This window comes from Antechinus flavipes, chromosome 3 (genome assembly GCF_016432865.1).
Source record: "Antechinus flavipes isolate AdamAnt ecotype Samford, QLD, Australia chromosome 3, AdamAnt_v2, whole genome shotgun sequence".
Classification (NCBI taxonomy): Eukaryota; Metazoa; Chordata; class Mammalia; order Dasyuromorphia; family Dasyuridae; genus Antechinus; species Antechinus flavipes.
Window position 1 is genome coordinate 482,563,194 of NC_067400.1, and position 24,370 is coordinate 482,587,563.

Consider the following 24,370-nt stretch of genomic DNA (forward strand, 5'->3'; position numbering starts at 1 on the left):
CATTAAGAAAGAGAGATACACATATGTATATATATATATATATTTAATACAACTTTAGGGTAACATTATTAGCTGCAAAACATGACATGTGAAAATCATATGACATTGAAATTTCGGTTTCATATACAAAGCTTTATTTGAGCATTTGTTCTAAGCTTCTCCAAGTCAGGGACTATCTTGCCCCTTTGTATTTGTATCCTTCACATTTAGCACATGCAGAACATAGAATAAACATTTTTTTTTCATTCATTCATTTAAAAAATTTGGGGGTTGTCTTAGTATCATAGGATTATGAATAATAGGATTTAGATCTGGATAAGATCTTAGATATTATGCAAACATTTATTTTGCAAATGAAAGTAAACCCTTCAAATACAATTCTTTCCTGGTTTTAGGCATGAATTGTTGGGGATAAGGTCACTTAAAGTGGTGATGGAAGCTAAGTGACAATGACACAAGAAGAACTTCCACATTATGAATGGTAATTTCACCAAAGTAACACAGAGGGGCTAAATATCACCTTTAGTCACCTACCTAATAGGTTCACAGGTCTTTGTGATTCCAAGGTCAGTCCTTTTTATCTTGAGGAACTTTATTAATAAATATTTGTGGAACTAAATTGAGGAGCAATAGCTGTAATTAAGGTGTTTTTTTTTTTGGAGGTTTTTTTTATTATTTCTAATAGCTTTTTATTTACAAATTATATGCATAGGTAATTTAACAGCATTGACAATTGCCAAACCTTTTGTTCCAATTTTTCCCCTCCTTTCCTCCACCCCGTCCCCTAGATGGCAGGTAACCAATACATGTTAAATGTATTAAAGTATAAATTAAATACAAAATAAGTATACATGACCAAACTGTTATTTTTCTGTACAAAAAGAATCAGACTCCAAAATAGTGTACAGATAGCCTGTGAAGGAAATCAAAAATGCAGGCGGGCAAAAATATAGGGAATGGGAATTCAATGTAATAGTTCTTAGTCATCTCCCAGTGTTCTTTCGCTGGGTGTAGCTGGTTCAGTTCATTAGTGCTCAATTGGAACTCATTTGGTTCATCTCATTGCTGAAGATGGCCAGGTCCATCAGAACTGATCATCACTTAGTATTGTTGTTGAAGTATATAATGATCTCCTGGCCCTGCTCATTTCACTCAGCATCAGTTCGTGTAAGTCTCTCCAGGCCTTTCTGAACTCATCCTGTTGGTCATTTCTTACAGAACAATAATATTCCATAATATTCATATACCACAATTCATTCAGCCATTCTCGCGTTGATGGGCATCTACTCAGTGTTCAGTTTCTGGCCACTACAAAGAGGGCTGCCACAAACATTCTTGCACATACAGGTCCCTTTCCCTTCTTTAAGATCTCTTTGGGATATAAGGCCAGTAGTAACATTACTGGATCAAAGGGTATGCACAGTTTGATAACTTTTTGAGCATAGTTCCAAATTGCTCTCCAGAATGGTTGTGTAATTAAGTTTTACCTAGCCATTCTTTGTGAAAACTTAGATTCCCAGAGTTTTTTCATTTGCCCAAGTACTTTCAAAGTAACCTTTTCTTTCCTCAAACATCCTTCTTATAAAATTAATCAAACATTTAAATTAAGTAGTAGTCAGTTTATAATGATGCATCCCAATCCAAAATTAGGTGCTGGAAATGGCTATTAGAAGCTGACATTTATATAAAGATTTTTATTATTTACAAATCCTTCACATATAATTCATTTGGTCTTTATGAATAGTTCATGAGTTGAACAGGACAACATTATTCCCATTTTACAAATATGGAAAACAGTCATCAAGAGATTAAATGCTTTTAGATCTAGAAATTTAAAGATATTCTGGTTCAACACCGACATTTCTACTTGTCAACAGAATGGTAGTGCATAGTGATAGTAAGTGGCAGAGCAGAGTTCATTTCCTGAGACTGCAAATTCCTCACTCTTTTCATTTCATGATTTGACTTGGGTTACTGCCAGTAACTAGTACAGTTCCAAGGAGATTCCCAGATTTGTTGATTTTTTTTTTTTTAAACATTAGCCTGTTCTTTAGCATCCCCTACTGCTAAATAATACCAAGGGGACTACAAAGTCTATCAATCTTTCGCCAGCTCTTTTGAGGGGTCAGGCGAGGACGACTGTTAAGTGCCAAGCAGGGCGGGACCAGAGCCAATGTTGAAGCCGCCCACTGCCTTAGCCTAGCCACTCTCATTGGCGACTCTGTGGTTAGGTGAGGTTTAGAAGTTCACTATCGAGTCAATATTCGCAGATCCGAAAAATGTGCGCGCTGGTTACCTATTTCTGGCTTTGTTTCTCTCATTGGCTGAATGTCCTGGCTTTTGGCGGATATCTAGAATTTTGTTATTCAAGTGTTTGCGAGAGGTGGGGATCATTGGGGAGAGGGGAAGCACCGCCCAAGAAAGTCTGCAATTCTCTTAAACTCCCTTCCGGTCTCGTAAGCCCATCGCGGTTCCTAAAACGGCATCCGAAATAAAGAACTGCCTTATCTGCTGTCATTCACAGGGAGGATAGCCATACGTCCGCGTGGAGCGAGGAGCGCAGCCCAGTTAGAAACATGGCTAAGACCAAAGTCTGGCTGTACACTTGGGTGGGTTTGACTGCCCTGTTGATGTTTTTCGTGTCCGGATTTATAGTGGGTAAGTACAGAACCCTTTTCTCCTTCAGCCACCCGTCCTGTTCTCCAGGTTCCTCCTTAGAAGACTGCTTCTTTGGTAGACCCTGGAAGACTTGTTGATGGTAGAGAGCAGGGCTAAGGGACGTTTAATGGTAAGCAAGTTCTGAACACTTAGAATCCTTCTGCTCATTCCATTTCCCTTCCGTCCCGTTCCATCACCCGACAAAGCTGAAGAGATACTAGCTATAGTAAGAATCTGACCCAGAGAGACTTATTAACCCAGAGATTTTCCCCTCCATTTTCTTTTTCATGCTGTTTCGGTGAGAAGTCTAAGTGGGAGGACAGCTCATTGCTTTCCTTTTCAGAAAACACAAGAGTTAAGGTTGTTAATTTAGTGTTAATTGTAAGTTGTCTTTAAGTAAAATATAATTTCCTATCCTGTTAGTTAATTCTTAGGGATGCCCTGGAGGGAAGTAGTGAACTATAAGAGTGATCAATCTATTGTCAGAAACAGATAATAAGAATTATGGCAGAATTATGGCTAAAGAGCCAATCCAGGGATATTTTTGGTTCAATTTTTGCCTTACTCTTGTCTATAGTGTGACTCTGAGCCAGAAACTTGTCTAAAACGTAACTTAGTTGCTGAGAATTTGCATCCCTGAGTTGGTAGAGGGATATCCCTAATTAGAAGTTCCCCAAGGCACTGTAATTACAGGTCCAATTCCTATCCCTAACGCTATGACGTGTTTTAAATCTATATGGATCTGATATTACTCAATTCCACGCAGATTTGTTGTCTGTTAATTTTTTTTTTTTTTTGAGTCTAAGCAGTTACCACTCTACTACAATGTTGTGAGATTTCATTTGCCATTAACACTTTTGGATCCTCTTTATAAGCATGAAAAATAATCTCCCAGCTTTAGGAATGTTACATCAAAAGAAAAAAGATCACCACAAAAGAAACAAATGTTGTTCAACTAAAATAGCAAATCTCAAGTTCCTTGGGATATAAAACAGTTTAGAAATGGATTAAAGTATTTGACATGACTAACAAATTTGTATGTATTCAGTAGGAAAAATCTCCTTTTCATGGAGCAGGTCAGTTCTCTAGGTCTCCCGGTGTTAATGTAAATTTGAGTCGGTAGTTTTTGAAGGAGTAACAAGTCATTGTGCCTGCATTTTTCAGGTTGGTTTATTAAATCTGTCAAAGAAGTAACCACTCCAGTGACAACTTACCAAAATGAAAGGTGGAAACTGATATCGGAAATGAAGGCAGAAAACATTAGACAGTTTCTACGGTAAGCATGTTTGTTTTTTCCCCTAGTTTCTGTTTTATACTTTTAAAATAAAGTGATCAGAAGTAGCCCAAAGTGATATCAGAAGCATACTAAAATTTCTATTATGGCAAAGTGGGTAGGGTGCTGAATTCGGAGTTAATGACCTGCCTTCCTGGTTCTACCAATTACCAACTGTGTAACCATGGGCAAACAACATGATCATTTTAGAAAACCATCGTTTTTTTTCATGCATAAAATGGGATCCTTGGGATATTTACTTAATGGATCATAGATTTGGAACTGGAATTGTAAAATTCATCTAGTTCAGTCCCCTAATTTTGTACTGAAGTTAAGTGATTTGATTTATCCCAAGTCACAAGGGTGATAGAATACTATTCTTCAGATTCTAGAGCTGCTGGTCATCTTCTCACTGCATCAAAATGTCTTACTGTAACTTTTAAAATTGTAGAGATGAAATGAAATGTATGTAAAATACCTTGAAAACTAAACATTATACAAATGTTAATAGTTGTACTATGAGAATTTTTCTTTCTTAAATATTAAAATTATTTACTCACTAAGCTATAGAAACTGTAGCAGCAAAGAGCATACTAAATGGTTAATCCATTTGAAATATTGCAAGAGTTTTTCTAATTCTTCTCTTTCCCCATCTAACAGTAGAAACATACCCAGCATACCAGAGCTACAAACATATTTACTTTTCTAACTTTCCTTCTTTTATTTGAATAAAATATTTTTAAGCCTTTCATCATTAAATACCAGTAAAATGTATATGGTTGATGAAGCTGATTAGAAAAGAAGTCATAGGGGTAATGTTATTGTATTTCAGGCAACAAACGAAATCCTTAACTTATCTTGTAGATAACAGTGTTATTCAGAAGTTGGGATTATTAAAGGGTGATAATGGAGGGCATTCATACTTGACTATGGTCAATTGTGTACCTGTTGTTTTCTCTTATTATGAAAAAAAATCTAGATTTTTAAACAACAAAATATAATTATTAGCTATTTCTGTTACTTATTTTAAGGAAATTACTTTTCCTTCCATGTCTTTTTTTTGGAAGGGGGGGGTTAAATTTTTTGTAATCCTTTTAGGATAGTACAAATGGAAGTTGGTTCTTTGTGACCACCTTCATGTGATCTAATTTAATGAGGCTGAATTTTACATTGATTAGGTTTGCTAAATTTAATCATTTATAACTTGGAATATTCTATATGGCTGTTGAGTTATGAAGAAACATTCTTACCTGAGTCTTATATGTGGCATTGCTAATGAATATGTAATGTGACTTTTTAATATGCTATTTAGCTATTTCATATTATATAGACACACATGATAGTGGAATTCTATATCGTGCTTTCTGCAGCAGCCATTCTATGTCTTCTCTTCCCTCAAAGCCTTAATTTCATCCTACCATCCCTCTTTAAACAGATGAATCCCATTCTTATTTTACTGGGAGTACTGATGCCATCTTTTGTGAATTTCTTCATTCATTGTCAATTCCTCAAAATCCATGTCTTTTTTTTTTTTTTTTTTTTTTTAGTCTTAGAGTGTAGAGTACCTCTTCTATTGGGTAGATTATGACTAAATCTACCACATTCTGGTTCCCTATTCCACTCATTCAATCTTTTATGAGATCTTGTCACACTCCAATGAACTTTTTCTATTTCCCCTTCCTTGATATATGCTTATAAGCACACATGATTACTATTAAAATAGATAACTCCCTTCCTTTGATTGTAGTATATCTCTTCAAATTATCACTCTTTGTCTCTCAACTTCATTACTAAAGTTTTAGGTTAGTCTATACTTGAAACTTACACTTAACTCACATTTATTTAATCCCTTGGAAGAAGATATGAAACATGTTGGCTCCATTGCACTTGCAAAACTTTATAGTGAAGCTAGAACCTGATTAAAATGTAATTGTGTACTTTTAAACTAAATAAAAATGTAAGAGAACGTGGATAATATGTGGTTTTCTAAGTGAGGATGTAGTCCTCAGGTGACTCCATTTGTATTTGAGTTTATTCCACTGCCTTGGAAAATGATTTCCAACTCCATTATTCAATTAAAACTGAATTCTCGAAACTTAATAGTAACTTCTTAATTGCTAAAATTTTTTCTTAGTCCTTTTTTTTTTCTTAGACTTTTCTATAGCAGATCATTGTTGGCCATTTCTTCCTCTCATATTTTCTACTATATTTTTCTCTTGTTTCTTCTTTTTGTCTAAGTATTACTCTCCAATTGAATGGAAAGTCTGACTAGAACTCTTTCAACTAGAGTTCCTAACAGAGAATTCTTAACTCATAATTTACTATTCTTTTCTGTGATCTTTTAGGTTGAAATTATAGCAGTGATTTATACTTGAACTCTTGATTTGAGCAACATATTGATCTTTACAGTCTAGAGTTTCCCCATCTTCTGAAATTCCAAAACTCTGGTCAGTAGGCAATTGTGGCTCTTGCTTAAACCAAAGGAATAAAACTTGTATTGTCTTTCTCAAGGGATTGTAAATTAAGGCATTGTAAACATGCTCCAAAAGTTCACTATATATTTTGTTCTCCAGTTAAATATCCTGGGTTTGCAGTAATTTTCTTTTAATAAACAAGGCACAGTGAAAACATTTGTTATATATGTAACATTCGTGAAGTTTTAAGAAAGGATTCAAGCTTTTATTTAAAAAGCTGAGTACTGTTTAAAGAACTGAAAAACTTTTCCATAGTCATTTGCATTAGACATATGTACAAAGGAGAACAGAGAGGAGACCTGAAAGGCTAAGAGAAATAAAATAAAGAATGGGTCTTCTATGCAACCATGACAGCAGTTAAGTCAGATAGAAAAGATGAGTGTGCCTCCCATCCAGGTGATATGGACTTATTGAATTTCACTAGTAGCTATGGGAGTTTTCACATTTTGTAGTGTTGCCATACAGTGCATGTAATTGCAAAATCAGGAGTTTAAGAATGTATGAGGAGCCAAAATAAGAAGATAATTCATTAACAGTTGCACTAGAGCAAACAGAGAAATAATAAGACAAGGATACTCCTTTTCCAAAGACTTAACTCATGCTGTTGAGATTTTCCATTTTATTTTGAGTTTGTTTCCATAAAAAGTACTGGCGTTCAGAGGGTGAGAAGACACAAATTATATTTCTCTTGATACACTAACTCATAGGAATTCTATTTTGTTCTTTACAAGAATTTTAATAATTTTGATTTCTTCTTTTTTTTTGGCGGGGATGGGGTCATCAGGGAAGAACAATGTTTAAATTCTTTGTAGTAGCAGCATATGAGTCAAGACAGATTTCTGTAAGAACTAAGGCAAACATGAGCCTAGGGAACACTAAATAACTGTATATTTTGGTGTTAGTGTTGGTTTGGTGGTGGTGTAGGCTGTGAGTTGTTTCCATAGATGCCTATTTATTTGGAAATTGATGCATAGTTATGGTTATAAGCTGTTGGGGTATCCATGGATTAGGAAGAAGGATTCAGGATTTTATATATTACTATGGATTCTTGGATATTCTTTAGGAACATTAAAACTTAAGTTCCTTGAGAACAAGTTGTGGGGAGGGAGTGGCTCTGGAGTTTTCTAGGGAGGAAAGTTTTGCTACCAGGCTAGAACATGCCACAGATATGAGATATATGTCTGGCAGGAAAGTGATGCAGAGATACTTAACTAGTATATTGCTAGAAAGGCTGGTAAATGCCTTTGATGTTCTTTGCACCTTGAAGATAGAATGCTATGAACTTTCAGTTCTCACATTTGCCAGTTGATGATCCTGAGAACACAGAGCATATTTAAATGCTTCCCAAGAAGAGGGAGGAATAGTTTCCTGCTTTGTGCAAAGGTAAGAGTGTAGACTGTCACAGAAAACAGTGACCATAGTGGCTGTGGGGGATGTTGACATAAATTATCATGAGACTTTAGATGATGACTATCTCTTCTAATAATATGGATAAGACAATTTTCTAGGCTTGATCTAAAAAAGATGAAAAATGGTGGAGATATTGAATTGCATTACTAGTCCTTGTATTCATCCTGCATTTGACTAAAATTGTGATAAACACCTGATCCTTAAGCTGAGTTTGTTTCTCAGCCAATCATTCTTTCTGTGCTACAATTTCTGAAGCTGATTTTCTCTAAAACTCTTCCCATAGTATTGGGTTCAAGGCTTTCTCAGCGATTTCTGCTATTCTGGTATTGAGATCCAGCTTTTTACTTTCAGGAGTCTCCCAGTACTTTGATTATGTTGGATTGGTCTCAAATAGTGTCCAATCCCTGGATTCAAATGCCTTAAAATCATTCCACACTTAAAGATCTTCATAATCTGATCCAATTTATCTGCACATTAATTCTCTTCAGGGACAGTGTTTCAGATAAATGGACTTACTTGATGTTCACCCAAAATATTTAAATTTTTGCTTCTAAGACTTTGTGCTAATTGAAATGTTCTTCCTCTTTACTCTACCTCTCAGAAACTCTGGATCTCAGTTTAGGTGCCTACTCATGCAAGAAGTCTTTCCTAATCTCCCAAATGATAGGGCTATTGGACAAACCAGCAAGTCTGTGTTTTCTTAGCTGTTTACATTTTGTATTCTACTGCCACTAGAATTCTGAAGACAGCATATGTTGGCATAAGATAATGTTTTAAAGTTGTCAAATTATATGGGCTTTTCTTACTGAGACTCTCTGTAGTATATGGACTACATAATATTTCCAAAGGGAGTAAATGTTAACCTCAGAAGCACTAATCACAGTTGTCCCTTTTTTCACTCATAATATTGCTATCCTACTTGAGGTCTCATATTCTCTCATCTGGACTAGCATCTTTGTTCTCTATGACTAGTACCTTCCTGAACTCATTTTTTAAAAAAACAAATTAATTCTCAGAAATCTTCAGTTTCTTCTTACCTAGATTATAAAATACAAAACTCTTAGCCTGATGATTAAGGTCTTCCATAGTCTAGATGTTCCAATTTACCTTTCCATTAACTGAATTAATGGGGATTGCTTACGTCCATGATTCAACTCATGTTTTTTCATTCAAATCCTCCTTTGCATATACTTATTCTGTGTGTTAGCCTATTATTGAAAGGTCATGAAGCATAATGATTAGAGCACTGGACTTGGAATCAATAAGACTTGGTTTTTGAATCGTGCTTCAAGTACTTAGGTGCAGAAAGTGATTTCAGTGATATAGAGGGCTTCCTGCTGACAACTTTGAGTGAATTTGAGTAAATCATTTAATCTGTCTCAGTCTCAATTTCTTCATCTATAGAATGGGAATAATAATAAAACATGGTTCATAAGATTATAGTAAGGATCAAACAGAATCAAAATTCCTGTCAAAGTTGCAAATCCACTATGAAAATCATTATTCTGACAAAAATACCATTGTTTTTGTATTATCAAGTATTATCAAGCACCAAATCTGTCACTGTAACATTGATTACTTTGTATACCATGATTTTGATTATGGAAAAGCAAAAAAAAAAAAAAATCCAACCCAGAAGACTTTGAATACAATAACTAGGGCACTTTGCTTTTATTTCTCTTATAGGCATGAAGTTTATTTAAACTATAATCAATTTTTGATTATCCACATCTAACGCAGCCGTTTCCCTTGGCTTTCCATGCTTTTAGTCACTTCTCTTTACTGCCCAAGCAGCTTGTGCTCTAGGAGCTTGAATAACACAATTAGAGAGGTAATTTGCTGGAAAAAAAATGAAAATAACTTTATATTCCAAGATCAAATAGAATCACAAAATCTGAGTGGAAGACACCTCCAATATATTCTTGTGTAACCCAAAACTAAAGAGGTATTTTCTTAATAGTATCCCCATAAAGTGATCAATCTAGCCTTAGCTTCTTCTTTACAGTAATGGGGAGCCCATTGAAATATGAGATACAACACAGTGAAATCCACTTTTGCTTCATTCTAATTGCTAAGGAAAAAAAATTATGATGAGCTTCAAGTTTATCTAAGAGCAATAGTGAATGTTTAGTCACTTATAGGACTTATTTACATATTTAGTTTTTTAAATTGTATTTTTACATCTTGTAATTGTTCTGGTCTACTAGACAATATACAAAATACCCTGTTTGTTTTGTCCAATTGTCCTCTGAATGACAAAACAATGCTTTTTAGGAAGGGAACAGTGACCTAAAAAGAAGAGCTTGGAAATGTTTCTTTAAATAGTGTCAGTCTGGCGAGACTTACATGAACTGATGCTGAGTGAAATGAGCAGAACCAGGAGATCATTATATACCTCGACAACGATACTGTTTGAGGATGTATTCTGATGGAAGTGGATCTCTTCGATAAAGAGAGCCTTAATTGATCAAAGATGGACAGAAGCAGCTACACCCAGAGAAAGAACACTGGGAAATGAATATAAACTGCTTGCATTTTTGTTTTTCTTCCCGGGTTATTTATACCTTCTGAATTCAATTCTCCCTGTGCAACAAGAAAACTGTTCGGTTCTGCACACATATATTGTATCTAGGATATACTGCAACCCATTCAACATGTAAAGGACTGCTTGCCATCTGGGGGAAGGGGTGGAGGGAGGGAGGGGAAAAATCTGAACAGAAGTGAATGCAAGGGATAATGCTGTAAAAAATTACCCTGGCATGCGTTCTATCAATAAAAAGTTATTTTAAAAAAATAGTGTCAGTCTTAGAGCAGATCTTACCAGTTTTGTGAGGTCACATCCTTGAAACAATTCTACTGCATCCTCATTTTTTAATACAGCATAACTTTTCTGAAACAATGATGTTATATTGGTGAGTCAAATTAATTCAAAATTGCTTGCTTGCTTTTTTGCAAATTTGGAAATATTTTTCTCTTGAAAATCTGTTCTTGTTTCCTAATTGATATTAAAAAGGATTATTCTTAGTAAAGAAGATATTTGAGTTATAGACATGATTATTTATGGATCATAGTGCCAGTTCAGGAATCTCCCCTTGGCTCATCCCTTTACTTTTGGTTAACATTTGTACTATTTACTGGAACTGGACTCAGCTTAGGTGATCCAGTTCTAGGAAACATTTGTGAAATAGCAGTGTATTTACTAAATATTTAAAAATCATGCATGTCTAAAAAGGTCTGGTTTTAGGCTTTGCCAAAAAAAAAAAAGACACAAGAAAATTATAATAAACTCTTCATTTAAACTTAGAGTGCTTACCTCACTGTGTTTTGTTTTCATTTTAGTTCCTTTACGAAACTCCCTCATCTGGCAGGAACAAAGCAGAACTTTCTTCTTGCAAAGCAAATTCAAAGTCAGTGGAAGACATTTGGACTTGACTCTGCTGAGTTGATTTATTATGATGTTCTCCTTTCTTATCCTAATGCCACAAATCCCAACTATATCTCAATTGTTGATGAACATGGAATCGAGGTGAGGTGGAACTGTGATTACTTTTTTTTTTTTTTAATTTTATTTTATTTAATAATAACTTTGTATTGACAGAATCCATGCCAGGATAATTTTTACACGACATTATCCCTTGCAATCACTTATGTTTCGTTTTTTCCCCTCCCTCCCTCCTCCCCCCCCCCCAAGATGGCAAGCAGTCCTATATATGTTAAATATGTTGCAGTATATCCTAGATACAATACATATTTGCAGAACCGAACAGTTCTCCCGCTGCATAGGGAGAATTGGATTCAGAAGGTAAAAATAACTCGGGAAGAAAATCAAAAATGCAAATAGTTCACATTCATTTCCCAGTATTCCTTCTTTGGGTGTAGCTGTTTCTGTCCATCATTTCTCCAATGAAACTCAGTTAAGTCTCTTTGTCAGAGAAATCCACTTCCATCAGAATACATCCTCATACAATATCGTTGTCGAAGTGTATAATGATCTCCTGGTTCTGCTCATCTCACTTAGCATCAGTCCATGTAGGTCTCCAAGCCTCTCTGTATTCATCCTGCTGGTCATTCCTTACAGAGCAATAATATTCCATAACATTCATATACCACAATTTACCCAGCCATTCTCCAATTGATGGGCATCCATTCATTTTCCAGTTTCTAGCCACTACAAACAGGGCTGCTACAAACATTTTGGCACATACAGGTCCCCTTCCCTTTTTTAGTATCTCTTTGGGGTATAAGCCCAATAGAAACACTGCTGGATCAAAGGGTATGCACAGGAACTGTGATTACTTTTTAAATTATACAGGGTTTTTCTGTATGAATTAGCAAGAAGAATGGATCAAAATCTAAATTTTTGTCAATCTGAGGTGATATGAAATATAAACTCAGGATCAGATCTTCAAATTGAGAGATCAGTGAAGTTTTCATGATTAAGTTGGTTTTGAGACAGACTTTAAGAAACTGGTATAATTTTAGTAGGCTAAAGAGATAGCACTAGGGGGAGAATATGCACATAAACTTAAAGTGAGGGAAAGAGGAGTATATACATGGCAAGAATTAATCTAATTTGGCTATGGCACACAGTCACATAGTATGTGTAAAAAACAAGATAAAATATAAAAGGCATTGAGGTGTATCAGATGATATAGGAATATATATCAGGAAAAAGAGTTTAAACTAGATTCATTTGACAATAGTCACTGAAAGATTGTGGAAAGAAAACTGACATGATAATCTGGAAATGGTATGAAGGATGGATTGAAAAAGAGAAGTGGAGGCAAAAAGTTGGATTAGAAGTTTTTTACTTTGATCTGAGTATGTGGTGACAGTGCAGGTAGAAAGGAAGAGAACAATTCAAGAGAAATTGAGAAAGCGGGACTTGTGACTTAATGAATTTGGGTGGCTGAGGGAGAGGGTACTTGTTGAAGACATAAAATATCAAACAATGACTAGGTAATTGCTCCAGTGATATCTTTGATAAAAACAGAGATGATGGAATGATGGTATGTTAGAAAAATAGTTTTAGCTGGGACACTGATGCACTGTTGGTGGAGTTGTGAATGAATCCAACCATTCTGGAGAGCAATCTGGAATTATGCCCAAAAAGTTATCAAACTGTCCATACTCTTTGATCCAGCATGGTTACTTCTGGGCTTATATCCCAAAGAAATACTAAAGAAGAGAAAGGGACCTGTGTATGCCAAAATGTTTGTAGCGGCCCTGTTTGTAGTGGCTAGAAACTGGAAATTGAATGGATGTCTATCAGTTGGAGAATGGTGGGGTAAATTGTGGTAAATGAATGTTATGGAATATTTTTGTTCTGTAAGAAATGACCAGCAGGATGAATACAGAGAGGCTTGGAGAGACTTACATGAACTGATGCTAAGTGAAATGAGCAGAACCAGGAAATCATTATATACTTCAACAACGATAATGTATGAAGATGTATTCTGATGGAAGTGGATCTCTTCGATAAAGAGAGCTAATTCAGTTTCAATTGATCAATGATGGACAGAAGCAGCTACACCCAAAGAAAGAACACTGGGAAATGAATATAAACTATTTGCATTTTTGTTTTTCTTCCGGATTATTTTTACCTTCTGAATCCAATTCTCCCTGTGCAACAAGAAAACTGTTTGGTTCTGCACACTATATTGTATCTAGGATATACTGCAACATATTTAACATATATAGGACTGCTTGCCATCTAGGGGACGGGGTAGAGGGAGGGAGGGGGAAAATCAGAACAGAAGTGAGTGCAAGGGATAATGTTATAAAAATTACCCTGGCATGGGTTCTGTCAATAAAAAGTTATTATAAAATTTAAAAAAAAGATAAAAAAAAAAGAAAAATAGTTTTAGGAGTAAAGAAAATAAGTAAGATTATGGATGATTATAGTAACTAAATTCTTCCTTTGATGCCCTTAGTAAAATTTTCTTATTGAATTACATGTGGTAGGTACTAAGGATACAATTAGGAGTATTGTGGTTTTATATATACTTCTGAGTAAAACGAGTTATTGTTTAATAACATAGAGCCATTCATTAAAACTTACTACATTCTCCCGCCTAGATTTTCAATACTTCATTCTTTGAGATACCTCCAGTTGGATATGAAAACGTTTCAGAGATTGTCCCACCATATAATGCTTTCTCAGCCCAAGGCATGCCAGAGGTAAAGTAAAAGATATGTCCTCTTCAAATCATTTTAAAAATTTCTTTGATGATATGAAATCTTGTGTAGAAGTCTAAGCTTGTGTTATTGACTGACTTAGCTCAGAGAATCAGCTTTTTAAAATCTATATAACATTTCATTCATACATAGACGAAGGTGCAGTTAAGTACAGGTACTGAGGACATAGATACTGTCTGTGGCAGTAAGAAAGATAAATTTTTGAATATACCTTGATATTCAGAAAAGGTTATCAATATAATAGTATTATAACTTTTTTGTGTCCAGAGCCTTCTCATTTTTCCTCTTCTCTCACTTGCATCCTGACTGGTATGACATATAATAATGGACCACTGTATCTAAGCAGGCTCTGGCAGCTATTCTTCTCTTTAGTCCCTGACCATCTTCTCATCTGCCTCCCTGCTGCCAGATACATAACGTATGATCCCTTCCTTTTCCTTTTATAATTCTGGAATATAGCCATTGCCCTTTGAAAGAGTGTGTTGATTGAATCTTTCTCCAGGACTTCAGTCATTCTTGTAATTTTCCAAACTACAATACCCCATTCTTAGGTTGTGCCTCTGGGAAGCCACCATCCCCTGTTTGTATTAGCTTCTTATATAAGAATGTAAGTTTTTGAGGGAGAGCATTGGCTTTTGTTTTTATTTTCCTTTTGTGTTCCTCTGATTAGAAAAATGCTTCATATATAGTAAGCATTTAGTTATTTTTCATTCATGCATTTTGAGCTGACTTTTGACCTTTTTTAATGGAAATTCTTAAAATAATGCTATGGTTAGATTTTAGAATGGATTTCATTTTTTCAGTTACTTATGAAATCAGTCATTAAGATTACTTGAAACTGAATGAATTATTAAAGCATATTTTCTGTGTGTTATTAGTTCCCTGATATAGCAAGTTGCAGCATAAATATGACCCAAAATTTATAATTTATGATGAAAATGGAAAGGCAGTTTGTGGTTATATATTATGATGTGAACTGATTCATTGCTTGACTTCTTAGTTATACTATCAGTTTAATTTTAAGTCTCTGATCTTGTAATTTTTTTTCCATCCAGGGAAATCTTATATATGTGAACTATGCACGGACTGAAGACTTTTTCAAACTAGAACGGGACATGAAAATCAATTGCACTGGAAAGATTGTTATTGCTAGATATGGAAAAATCTTCAGAGGAAATAAAGTAAGATATCATTTTGGGGAACAGCAAAGAAAGGATATTTCACCTGAAATGTAGGTAATGAATGAGAATGGTGGTTGTGGAAATTTCTCCCAATATGTTACTCATGTTGGATGTTCTTGTTGCAGAGTAAGCTCTGTTATAATATTAATAAAGATATCTCTAAATAATAGAAGTTTAAAAACTGATCACTTAACTGAAGTGTTTTTAGGGTCCTAGATGCTTTGGAATTGGAAAAAACCTTTTATCAAAAAGCATTATCATAGGAAAACAGAAAAACAAACAAACAAACAAAAAAAAAAAAACCTTGCTTCTTGAGTCAGAGCACTCATTTCAAAACACACTATTAAGTATCTGTGTCTCAAGTAAGTTAGTTAACCTTTCTGGGCCCCAGTATCCTTATTTCTAAAATGGGAGTTGGGATTTATTTACTGATCCTTTCCAATTCTACATCTATGAAGTTATAGCTAATAGGAACTTTCTCCTCAATGGAAGAATGCATTTCTGCTATAGATCTCTGTGACTAAAGATAGAAATGTTGCTTCTGTTGAATGTCTACAGTAACATTATCTGCTTATTGTCTTAGAGGCAACTTGTTAACATTTTTAGACGGCTCCAGGTTTTAGGAAAGTATTTTAAAGGAACCTCATGGATCTTTCCATGATAGATTAGCATGGATTTTTTTTTTTTTTTTGCTTTGATGCTTTTATTTTTTGACTGAACCTGAGTTTACTGAATACTGAGAACACTCTCAGAGAAAATGCATCTATATGTGCAAACTGGCCTATTTCTGCAATTGATGGCCTTAGAGAGCTGTCTGGCTACTGAGGGTTATAACTTGTTCAGGATCTCATAGTCAGTATATGGTATAGACATGGGACTTGAATCTAGGTCTTTGTGACACAGAGGCCCAGCTCCCTAGCCACTCTGCTTCTTAAGCTCTATTTCAATTTAATTAAATAGATATTTTAAAAGTACCTACTCCATGTAAGGATGTTTGTTAAATTCCAAAGAGAAAAAGATGGTAAGGACTCAGCCTATATCCTACAGGAATATAGACTTTTCTGAGGAAAAGATTAATCAATGACTGACATTAGGGCAGATAGGAGTAAAAGTGGTTGGAGCGCTGGGCCTGGAATGAGGAAGCTGCTCTCACTTCAAATCCACCCTCAGACCCTTACTAACTTTGTGAATATAAAATGGGGGTGAAATGAAACTTCCCAGCACTGAGGTTCAAATGAAATGCTATTGATGAAATGTTTAATACAATTCTTGGCACATAGTTATATGTGTAGCTCTTATTCTAATAATAAGAGGGAAACATCTTGTCAAAGTGCTTTTAAAAATTTGAATAAAGTGAGATTATTTTCACCGAGGTTGAGGATAAGGGTGAGAAGAGTCATGAAAAATTTCATGGAGCAGGAGGCAGCATCTGAAAAGAGGCTGAGAAGAAAGGAAAAAAAAAGGCAACAAGCTATATGAACAAAGGCATAGCAAATAAAAAGTGAGGACTACAACAGGATTATATTGTACTTTGGCTGAAATTCCGACCAAATGAGTAGATAAAAAAAGTAGTAATTGAAAAAAATTAGAGAATAAATTAAAACTAGACAGATAATTAAAACTAGGGACCGATTATAAAGGAGCCTGAATACCAAGGTGAGGAGTTTTTACTCTGCTTGGTAAGAAAGGTGGGTAGAGGAGTAGAGGTGGACTGAGGAGATACATATTTTGGTATGATATATGGCATATGTTATATTATTATAGGGAGATTACACTGGTTTAGGATGATAGAATAATATTATTCATAAATCTTGAGTTTTGAAAAGGAATCATGTATTCCAAATCCTTTATGTTATGGATACAGAAATTGAGGTGCTCAGAATTGGCAAAGGTTACAAAAATAAAAGTAATTGGACTCAATGGATGTGCATGTGGAGTTTTAAGTTTTACAAAATGCTTTGCCCAGATCATGTTTAAAACTCCCACCACTCTGTCAGACAGGTAATATAGAAATAAGTTCCATTTTATAGATGAAGAAACTGACAAGTAGCATAGCTGAGCTTAGGATTCATATTTTTTACCACCAAATTCTATGCTGCTTCTGCTGTGCTACAATGCTACCCTATGGAGGATTGGAAAAGAATAGACTGGAGATAAGAAAAACAATTATAAGCCTATTCATTTTCAGGCATGTATAAGAAAAAAGAGGCCAGGTCCTGGCTTGCAATTAATGGTTTTGATGATCCAGTGTAGTAACAATGGCATGGAAAAAAGGGCATACAGATTCATCTCTTTATTTAATAGTATTTTATTTTCCCACATACACAAAGATGGTTTTCAATATTCACCTTTGCAAAACCCTGTGTTCCAATTTTTTTCCCTCTTTCACCCCCTCATTCTTCCCCAAAATAGGCCCTTAAACATGTGTAGTTCTACTAAACGTATCTCCATATGTCTCTAAACATATTTCTATGCTGCATAAGAAAAATCAGATTAAAAGGGAAAAAACACAAGAAAGAAAGAAAAAACCAAGCAAACCAACAATAACAACAAAAAGGTGAAAATATCCTTTGATCAGCATTCAGGTTCTGGGTCTAGATGGCACTTTCCATCACAAGTCTATTATAATTATTTCGAATCATTGTTGAAAAGAGCCAAGTCCATCACAGTTAATCATAGTCTTGTTATTACTGTGTGCGATGTTTTCTTGGTTCTGCTGACTTCACTTAGCATCAGTTCACCTAAGTCTTTCCAGGCTTTTCTAAAATCAGCAACAGATTCATCTGTGAGAGACATTGTGGTGGTAGAAGCAGCAGCACTTGATAACTAGATATTAGGGAAGTATGAGAGTCAGAGTTGGCGCTAAGTAATCAAATGTTCCCACGTTGGTTTTATCTATTTTGTTCTTTACAGGTTAAGAATGCCATGTTAGCTGGAGCCATAGGGATTATCTTGTACTCAGATCCAGCTGATTACCTTGCTCCTGGGGTACAGCCCTATCCCAATGGATGGAATCTTCCTGGAGATGTTGCCCAGAGAGGAAATGTATTAAACTTGAATGGAGCAGGTGATCCTCTTACTCCAGGGTATCCAGCTAAAGGTGAGCAAAATACCTATTAACAAATTTTACATCTTTCCAAAATATCACATGCCTTTCTGATTTAATGGTAAGATAAACCTTGAGGGATGAGATTAAAATAACATTCTATTTAATAATAACATCCTGAATTCATAAAATTATTTATGATTTAGAGGTCATCTACACCAAACCTTTCATGTTATAGATAAGGAAATTAAGATGTTCAGAGAAGTTATGTACTTAAATGTCTTACAAAATACTTGAAATAGTTTTTCTTGCATCATATCAATGTTAACATGAGTAACATAATTGTGGGAGATTGCTTGCTTGGTTAGTTATGGTAATATTGTAGTTAGTTATACAAATTCATAATTGTCTTTGTGTTCAGAGTGTGAAAGACACAGTATTAGTGAACTAATCCTAGTTTCTCCAAATCTCCAAAATACCTGACAGAATAACAGACCTCAGAATGGTAGGTTTCCAGACGTGTTATTTTTCTTTGTCTTTATCCTTTTTGACTTTCTGTTATGATTCAATAGAATACATTAAGTACTTACTATGTGTCAGACATTGTTCTAAGTGCTAGGCATACAAATTTGAAAAAGAGTCGTTCCTCTCAAGGAGCTTACAGTCTAATAGGGAAGGCAGTACACATAAAGAAGCTGAAAAATGTGTTTAGACAAGATACCTAGTTTAGGGACATGAAGATGATGCAGATGAATCCAAAAAGTGTGCTTAGTGGGAAAAGAAGAGTTGTCTTTACTTCTGAGCCCTCTTTAAATGAGACTTTTGGGAGGAACTTTTGCTCCATCTTCTTGTCCTTCAATCAGTGGGACAAAAAGCTACTGAGGATGCTGACGACATACAACATTTGACACTGTTGACTACATCATAATCTTGGATCTCTCATTTGAATTTTCTGAGAAGGATTGTGACGATTACCTGGTAAGATAAGATTCCAGACCCTGAGCTAGTTTCTCTAACTGAACTGTCAAGCATTCGAACTACTACATAGAGTGCAATTCTAATGGGCCTGAAGGCCAAACATAAGTTTACCTAAAAACACGATTTTATGGAGACCTTGTAGAGGTAAACACTCAGAAATCAGACACAAGACATTCTTTTTTTTTTTTCATTTCCCCTCTTTCCATTTGCTTTATTGTAATCCTTGTGTATATTTTCATCTTTGTTCTGTTTACTTCATTTTGTATAATATAGCTTTTTGTGTTCCTCTATGGCTTTTATATTCATAGTTTCTTTTTTTTAATTTTAAAAAAAATTTTTATTTAATAATTACTTTATATTGACAGAATCCATGCCAGGGTAATTTTTTTACAACATTATCCCTTGCACTCATTTCTGTTCTGATTTTTCCCCTCCCTCCCTCCACGCCCTCCCCTAGATGGCAAGTAGTCCTATATATGTTGGATATGTTGCAGTATATCCTAGATACAATATATGTTTGCAGAACCGAACAGTTCTCTTGTTGGATAGGGAGAATTGGATTCAGAAGGTATAAATAACCCGGGAAGAAAAACAAAAATGCAGATAGTTCACATTCGTTTCCCAGTGTTCTTTCTTTGGGTGTAGCTGCTTCTGTCTGTCATTTATCAATTGAAACTCAGGTCTCTTTATCAAAGAAATCCACTTCCATCAAACTATGTCCTCATACAATATCGTTGTTGAAGTGTATAATGATCTCCTAGTTCTGCTCATTTCACTTAGCATCAGTTCATGTAAGTCTCGCCAGTCCTCTCTGTGTTCATCCTGCTGGTCATTTCTTACAGAACAATAATATTCCATAACATTCATATACCACAATTTACCCAGCCATTGTCCAATTGATGGGCATCCATTCATTTTCCAGTTTCTAGCCACTACAAATAGGGCTGCTCCAAACATTTTGGCACATACAGGTCCCTTTCCCTTCTTTAGTATTTCTTTGGGATATAAGCCCAATAGAAACACTGCTGGGTCAAAGGGTATGCACAATTTGATAACTTTTTGGGCATAATTCCAGATTTCTCTCCAGAATGGTTGGATTCATTCACAACTCCACCAACAATGCATTAGTGTCCCAGTTTTTCCGCATCCCCTCCAACATTCATCATTATTTTTTCCTGTCATCTTAGCCAATCTGACAGGTGTGTAGTGGTATCTCAGAATTGTCTTAATTTGCATTTCTCTGATCAATAATGATTTGGAACACTCTTTCATATGAGTGGTAATAGTTTCAATTTCATCCTCTAAAAATTGTCTATTCATATCCTTTGACCATTTATCAATTGGAGAATGGCTTGATTTCTTATAAATTTGAGTCAGTTCTCTATATATTTTGGAAATGAGGCCTTTATCAGAACCTGTAACTGTGAAGATGTTTTGCCAGTTTGTTGCTTCCCTTCTAATCTTGTTTGCATTAGTTTTGTTTGTACAAAGGCTTTTTAATTTGAAGTAATCAAAATTTTCTATTTTGTGATCAGTAATGGTCTCTAGTTCATCTTTGGTCACAAATTTCTTTCTCCTCCACAAGTCTGAGAGATAAACTATCTTGTGTTCCTCTAATTTATTTATAATCTCGTTCTTTATGCCTAGGTCATGGACCCATTTTGATCTTATCTTGGTATATGGTGTTAAGTGTGGGTCCATGCCTAATTTCTGCTATACTAATTTCCAATTATCCCAGCAGTTTTTATCAAATAATGAATTCTTATCCCAGAAGTTAGGGGCTTTGGGTTTGTCAAACACTAGATTGCTATAGTTGACTATTCTGTCTTGTGAACCTAACCTTTTCCACTGATCTACTAATCTATTTCTTAGCCAATACCAAATGGTTTTGGTGACTGCTGCTTTATAATATAATTTTAGATCAGGTACAGCTAGGCCACCTTCATTTGATTTTTTTTTCATTAATTCCTTTGAGATTCTCGACTTTTTATTGTTCCATATGAATTTTGTTGTTATTTTTTCTAGATCATTAAAATATTTTCTTGGAAGTCTGATTGGTATAGCACTAAATAAATAGATTAGTTTAGGGAATATTGTCATCTTTATTATATTCGCTCGGCCGATCCAAGAGCACTTAATATTTTTCCAATTATTTAAGTCTGACTTTATTTGTGTGGAGACTTTTTTATAATTTTGCTCATATAATTCCTGACTTTCCTTTGGTAGATAGATTCCCAAATATTTTATGGTATCAACAGTTATTCTGAACGGAATTTCTCTTTGTAACTCTTGCTGTTGGGTTATGTTGGTGTTGTATAAAAATGCTGACGATTTATGGGGATTTATTTTGTAGCCAGCTACTTTGCTAAAATTATGAATTATTTCTAATAGCTTTTTAGTAGAATCTCTGGGGTTCTCTAGGTATACCATCATATCATCTGCAAAGAGTGATAGTTTGGTTTCCTCATTGCCTACTCTAATTCCTTTAATATCTTTCTCGACTCTTATTGCCGAGGCTAGTGTTTCTAATACGATATTAAATAATAATGCCGATAGTGGGCAACCTTGCTTCACTCCAGATCTTACTGGGAAAGGTTCCAGTTTTTCCCCATTGCATATGATGCTTACTGATGGTTTTAAATATATGCTCCTGACTATTTTAAGGAAAAGTCCATTTATTCCTATGCTCTCAAGTGTTTTTATTAGAAATGGATGTTGGATTTTATCAAATGCTTTTTCTGCATCTATTGAGATGATCATATGGTTTTTGTTTGTTTGGTTATTGATATAGTCAATTATGCTAATAGTTTTCCTAATATTGAACCAGCCCTGCATTCTTGGTATAAATCCTACTTGGTCATAATGTATTATCCTGGGGGTGATTTTCTGTAATCTTTTTGCTAATATTTTATTTAAGATTTTAGCATCAATATTCATTAGGGAGATTGGTCTATAATTTTCTTTCTCTGTTTTCAGCCTACCTGGTTTAGGTATCAGTACCATGTCTGTGTCATAAAAGGAGTTTGGTAGGACTCCTTCAATCCCTATTTTTTCAAATAGTTTATTTAGCATTGGAGTTAATTGTTCTTTAAATGTTTGGTAGAATTCACATGTAAATCCATCTGGTCCTGGGGATTTTTTCTTAGGGAGTTGATTGATAGTTTGTTCTATTTCTTTTTCTGAGATGGGACTGTTTAGGATATTTACTTCTTCCTCTGTTAGTTTGGGCAAGCTATATTTTTGGAGGTATTTTTCTATTTCATTTAAGTTGTCGAATTTATTGGCATAAAGTTGGTCAAAATAACTCCTAATTATTGCTCTAATTTCCTCTTCATTAGTGGCGAGTTCTCCCTTTTCATTTTTAAGACCAACAATTTGATTTTCCTCTTTCCTTTTTTTAATCAGATTTACTAAGGGTTTGTCTATTTTGTTGGTTTTTTCATAGAACCAACTCTTAGTTTTATTAATTAATTCAATAGTTTTTTTACTTTCAATTTTATTGATCTCTCCTTTTATTTTTAGAATTTCAAGTTTAGTGTTTGACTGGGGGTTTTTAATTTGTTCCTTTTCTAGCATTTTTACTTGCAAGCCCAATTCCTTGACCTTCTCTTTCTCTATTTTATACAAATAGGCCTCTAGAGATATGAAATTTCCCCTTATTACCGCTTTGGCTGCATCCCATACATTTTGGTATGATGTCTCATTATTATCGTTTTCTTGAGTGAAGTTATTAATTATGTCTATGATTTGCTGTTTCACCCAATCATTCTTTAGTATGAGATTATTTAGTTTCCAATTATTTTTTGGTCTACTTCCCCCTGGCTTTTTGTTGAATGTAATTTTCATTGCATCGTGGTCTGAAAAGGATGCATTTATTATTTCTGCCTTACTGCATTTGAGTTTGAGGTTTTTATGTCCTAATATATGGTCAATTTTTGTATAGGTTCCATGAACTGCTGAAAAGAAAGTGTATTCCTTTCTGTCTCCATTACATTTTCTCCAGAGATCTAGCATATCTAACTTTTCTAGTATTCTATTTACCTCTTTGACTTCTTTCTTATTTATTTTGTGGTTTGATTTATCTAATTCTGAGAATGCAAGGTTAAGATCTCCCACTATTATAGTTTTACTGTCTATTTCTTCTTGCAGCTCTCTTAATTTCTCTTTTAAGAATTTAGATGCAACACCACTTGGTACATATATGTTTAATATAGATAGTGCTTCATTATCCATGCTACCCTTTAGCAAGATATAGTGCGCTTCCTTATCTCTTTTAATTAGATCAATTTTTGCTTTAGCTTGATCTGAGATCAGGATGGCTACCCCTGCTTTTTTTACTTCACCTGAAGCATAGTAGATTTTGCTCCAACCTTTTACCTTTAACCTGCATGTATCTCCCCGCTTCAGGTGTGTTTCCTGTAAACAACATATTGTAGGATTCTGGCTTTTAATCCATTCTGCTAACCACTTCCTCTTTATGGGGGAGTTTATCCCATTCACATTTATGAGTAGAATGACCAATTCTGTATTACTTGCCATCTTGTTAACCCCAGTTTATGCTTTTCTCCCTTCTTTCCCCTTTACCCCCCTTCCCAGTATTAAACTTGTGAGCACCACTTGCTTCTCACAGCCTTCCCTTTTTAGTATCCCTCCCCCCCCGCCTTAGAGTTCCTCCCCCTATCTTACCCCTTTCCCTCCCAGTTTCCGCATTCCCTTCCTCTTAGCTTATTCCTTCCCTTTTCACTTTTCCCTTCTCACTTTTCAATGAGGTGGGAGAAGTCTCACCATAGATTGAATATGTCTTAAGATTTTTCACTTAAAGTCAATTCTGAAGGCAGTAAGATACCCACTATATTCATCCCCCTCCATTCTTTCTCTCAGATATAATAGGTTTCCTATGCCTCTTCATGAGATGTACTACCCCCACTTTACCCTTTTTCTGGTACAATGTCCTTTCCACATCAGTTTCTAGAACAAGGTATACATGTATTCTTTATACATCTTTATAGCCGAAATATAGTTCCCAAGATTAATCTTTACCTTTTTAGATTTCTCTTGAGTTCTATATTTGTAGATCAAACTTTTTGTTAAGTTCTGGCTTTTTCATCAAAAATAAGTGAAATTTGCTTACTTCGTTGAATGTCCATCTTCT

The 24,370-nt window shown here is 34.9% G+C and overlaps 1 protein-coding gene across 2 annotated transcripts in view; it reads left to right on the top strand.

The window, feature by feature from the left end:
• The first annotated feature begins 2,487 nt into the window (after window positions 1-2,487).
• The window catches only part of NAALAD2 (N-acetylated alpha-linked acidic dipeptidase 2), a 94,285-nt gene continuing 72,402 nt past the window's right edge, over window positions 2,488-24,370 (top strand). The window contains exons 1-6 of one of the 2 annotated variants that reach the window (XM_051986784.1): window positions 2,488-2,658; window positions 3,823-3,934; window positions 11,155-11,341; window positions 13,894-13,995; window positions 15,069-15,194; window positions 18,108-18,294. In XM_051986784.1, coding sequence (XP_051842744.1) covers window positions 2,577-2,658; window positions 3,823-3,934; window positions 11,155-11,341; window positions 13,894-13,995; window positions 15,069-15,194; window positions 18,108-18,294 — 796 coding nt within the window. In that variant the 5' untranslated portion in view covers window positions 2,488-2,576. Of the gene's footprint in view, window positions 2,659-3,822; window positions 3,935-11,154; window positions 11,342-13,893; window positions 13,996-15,068; window positions 15,195-18,107; window positions 18,295-24,370 lie in introns of those variants that run through there. The other variant, XM_051986785.1, reaches the window with a different exon arrangement.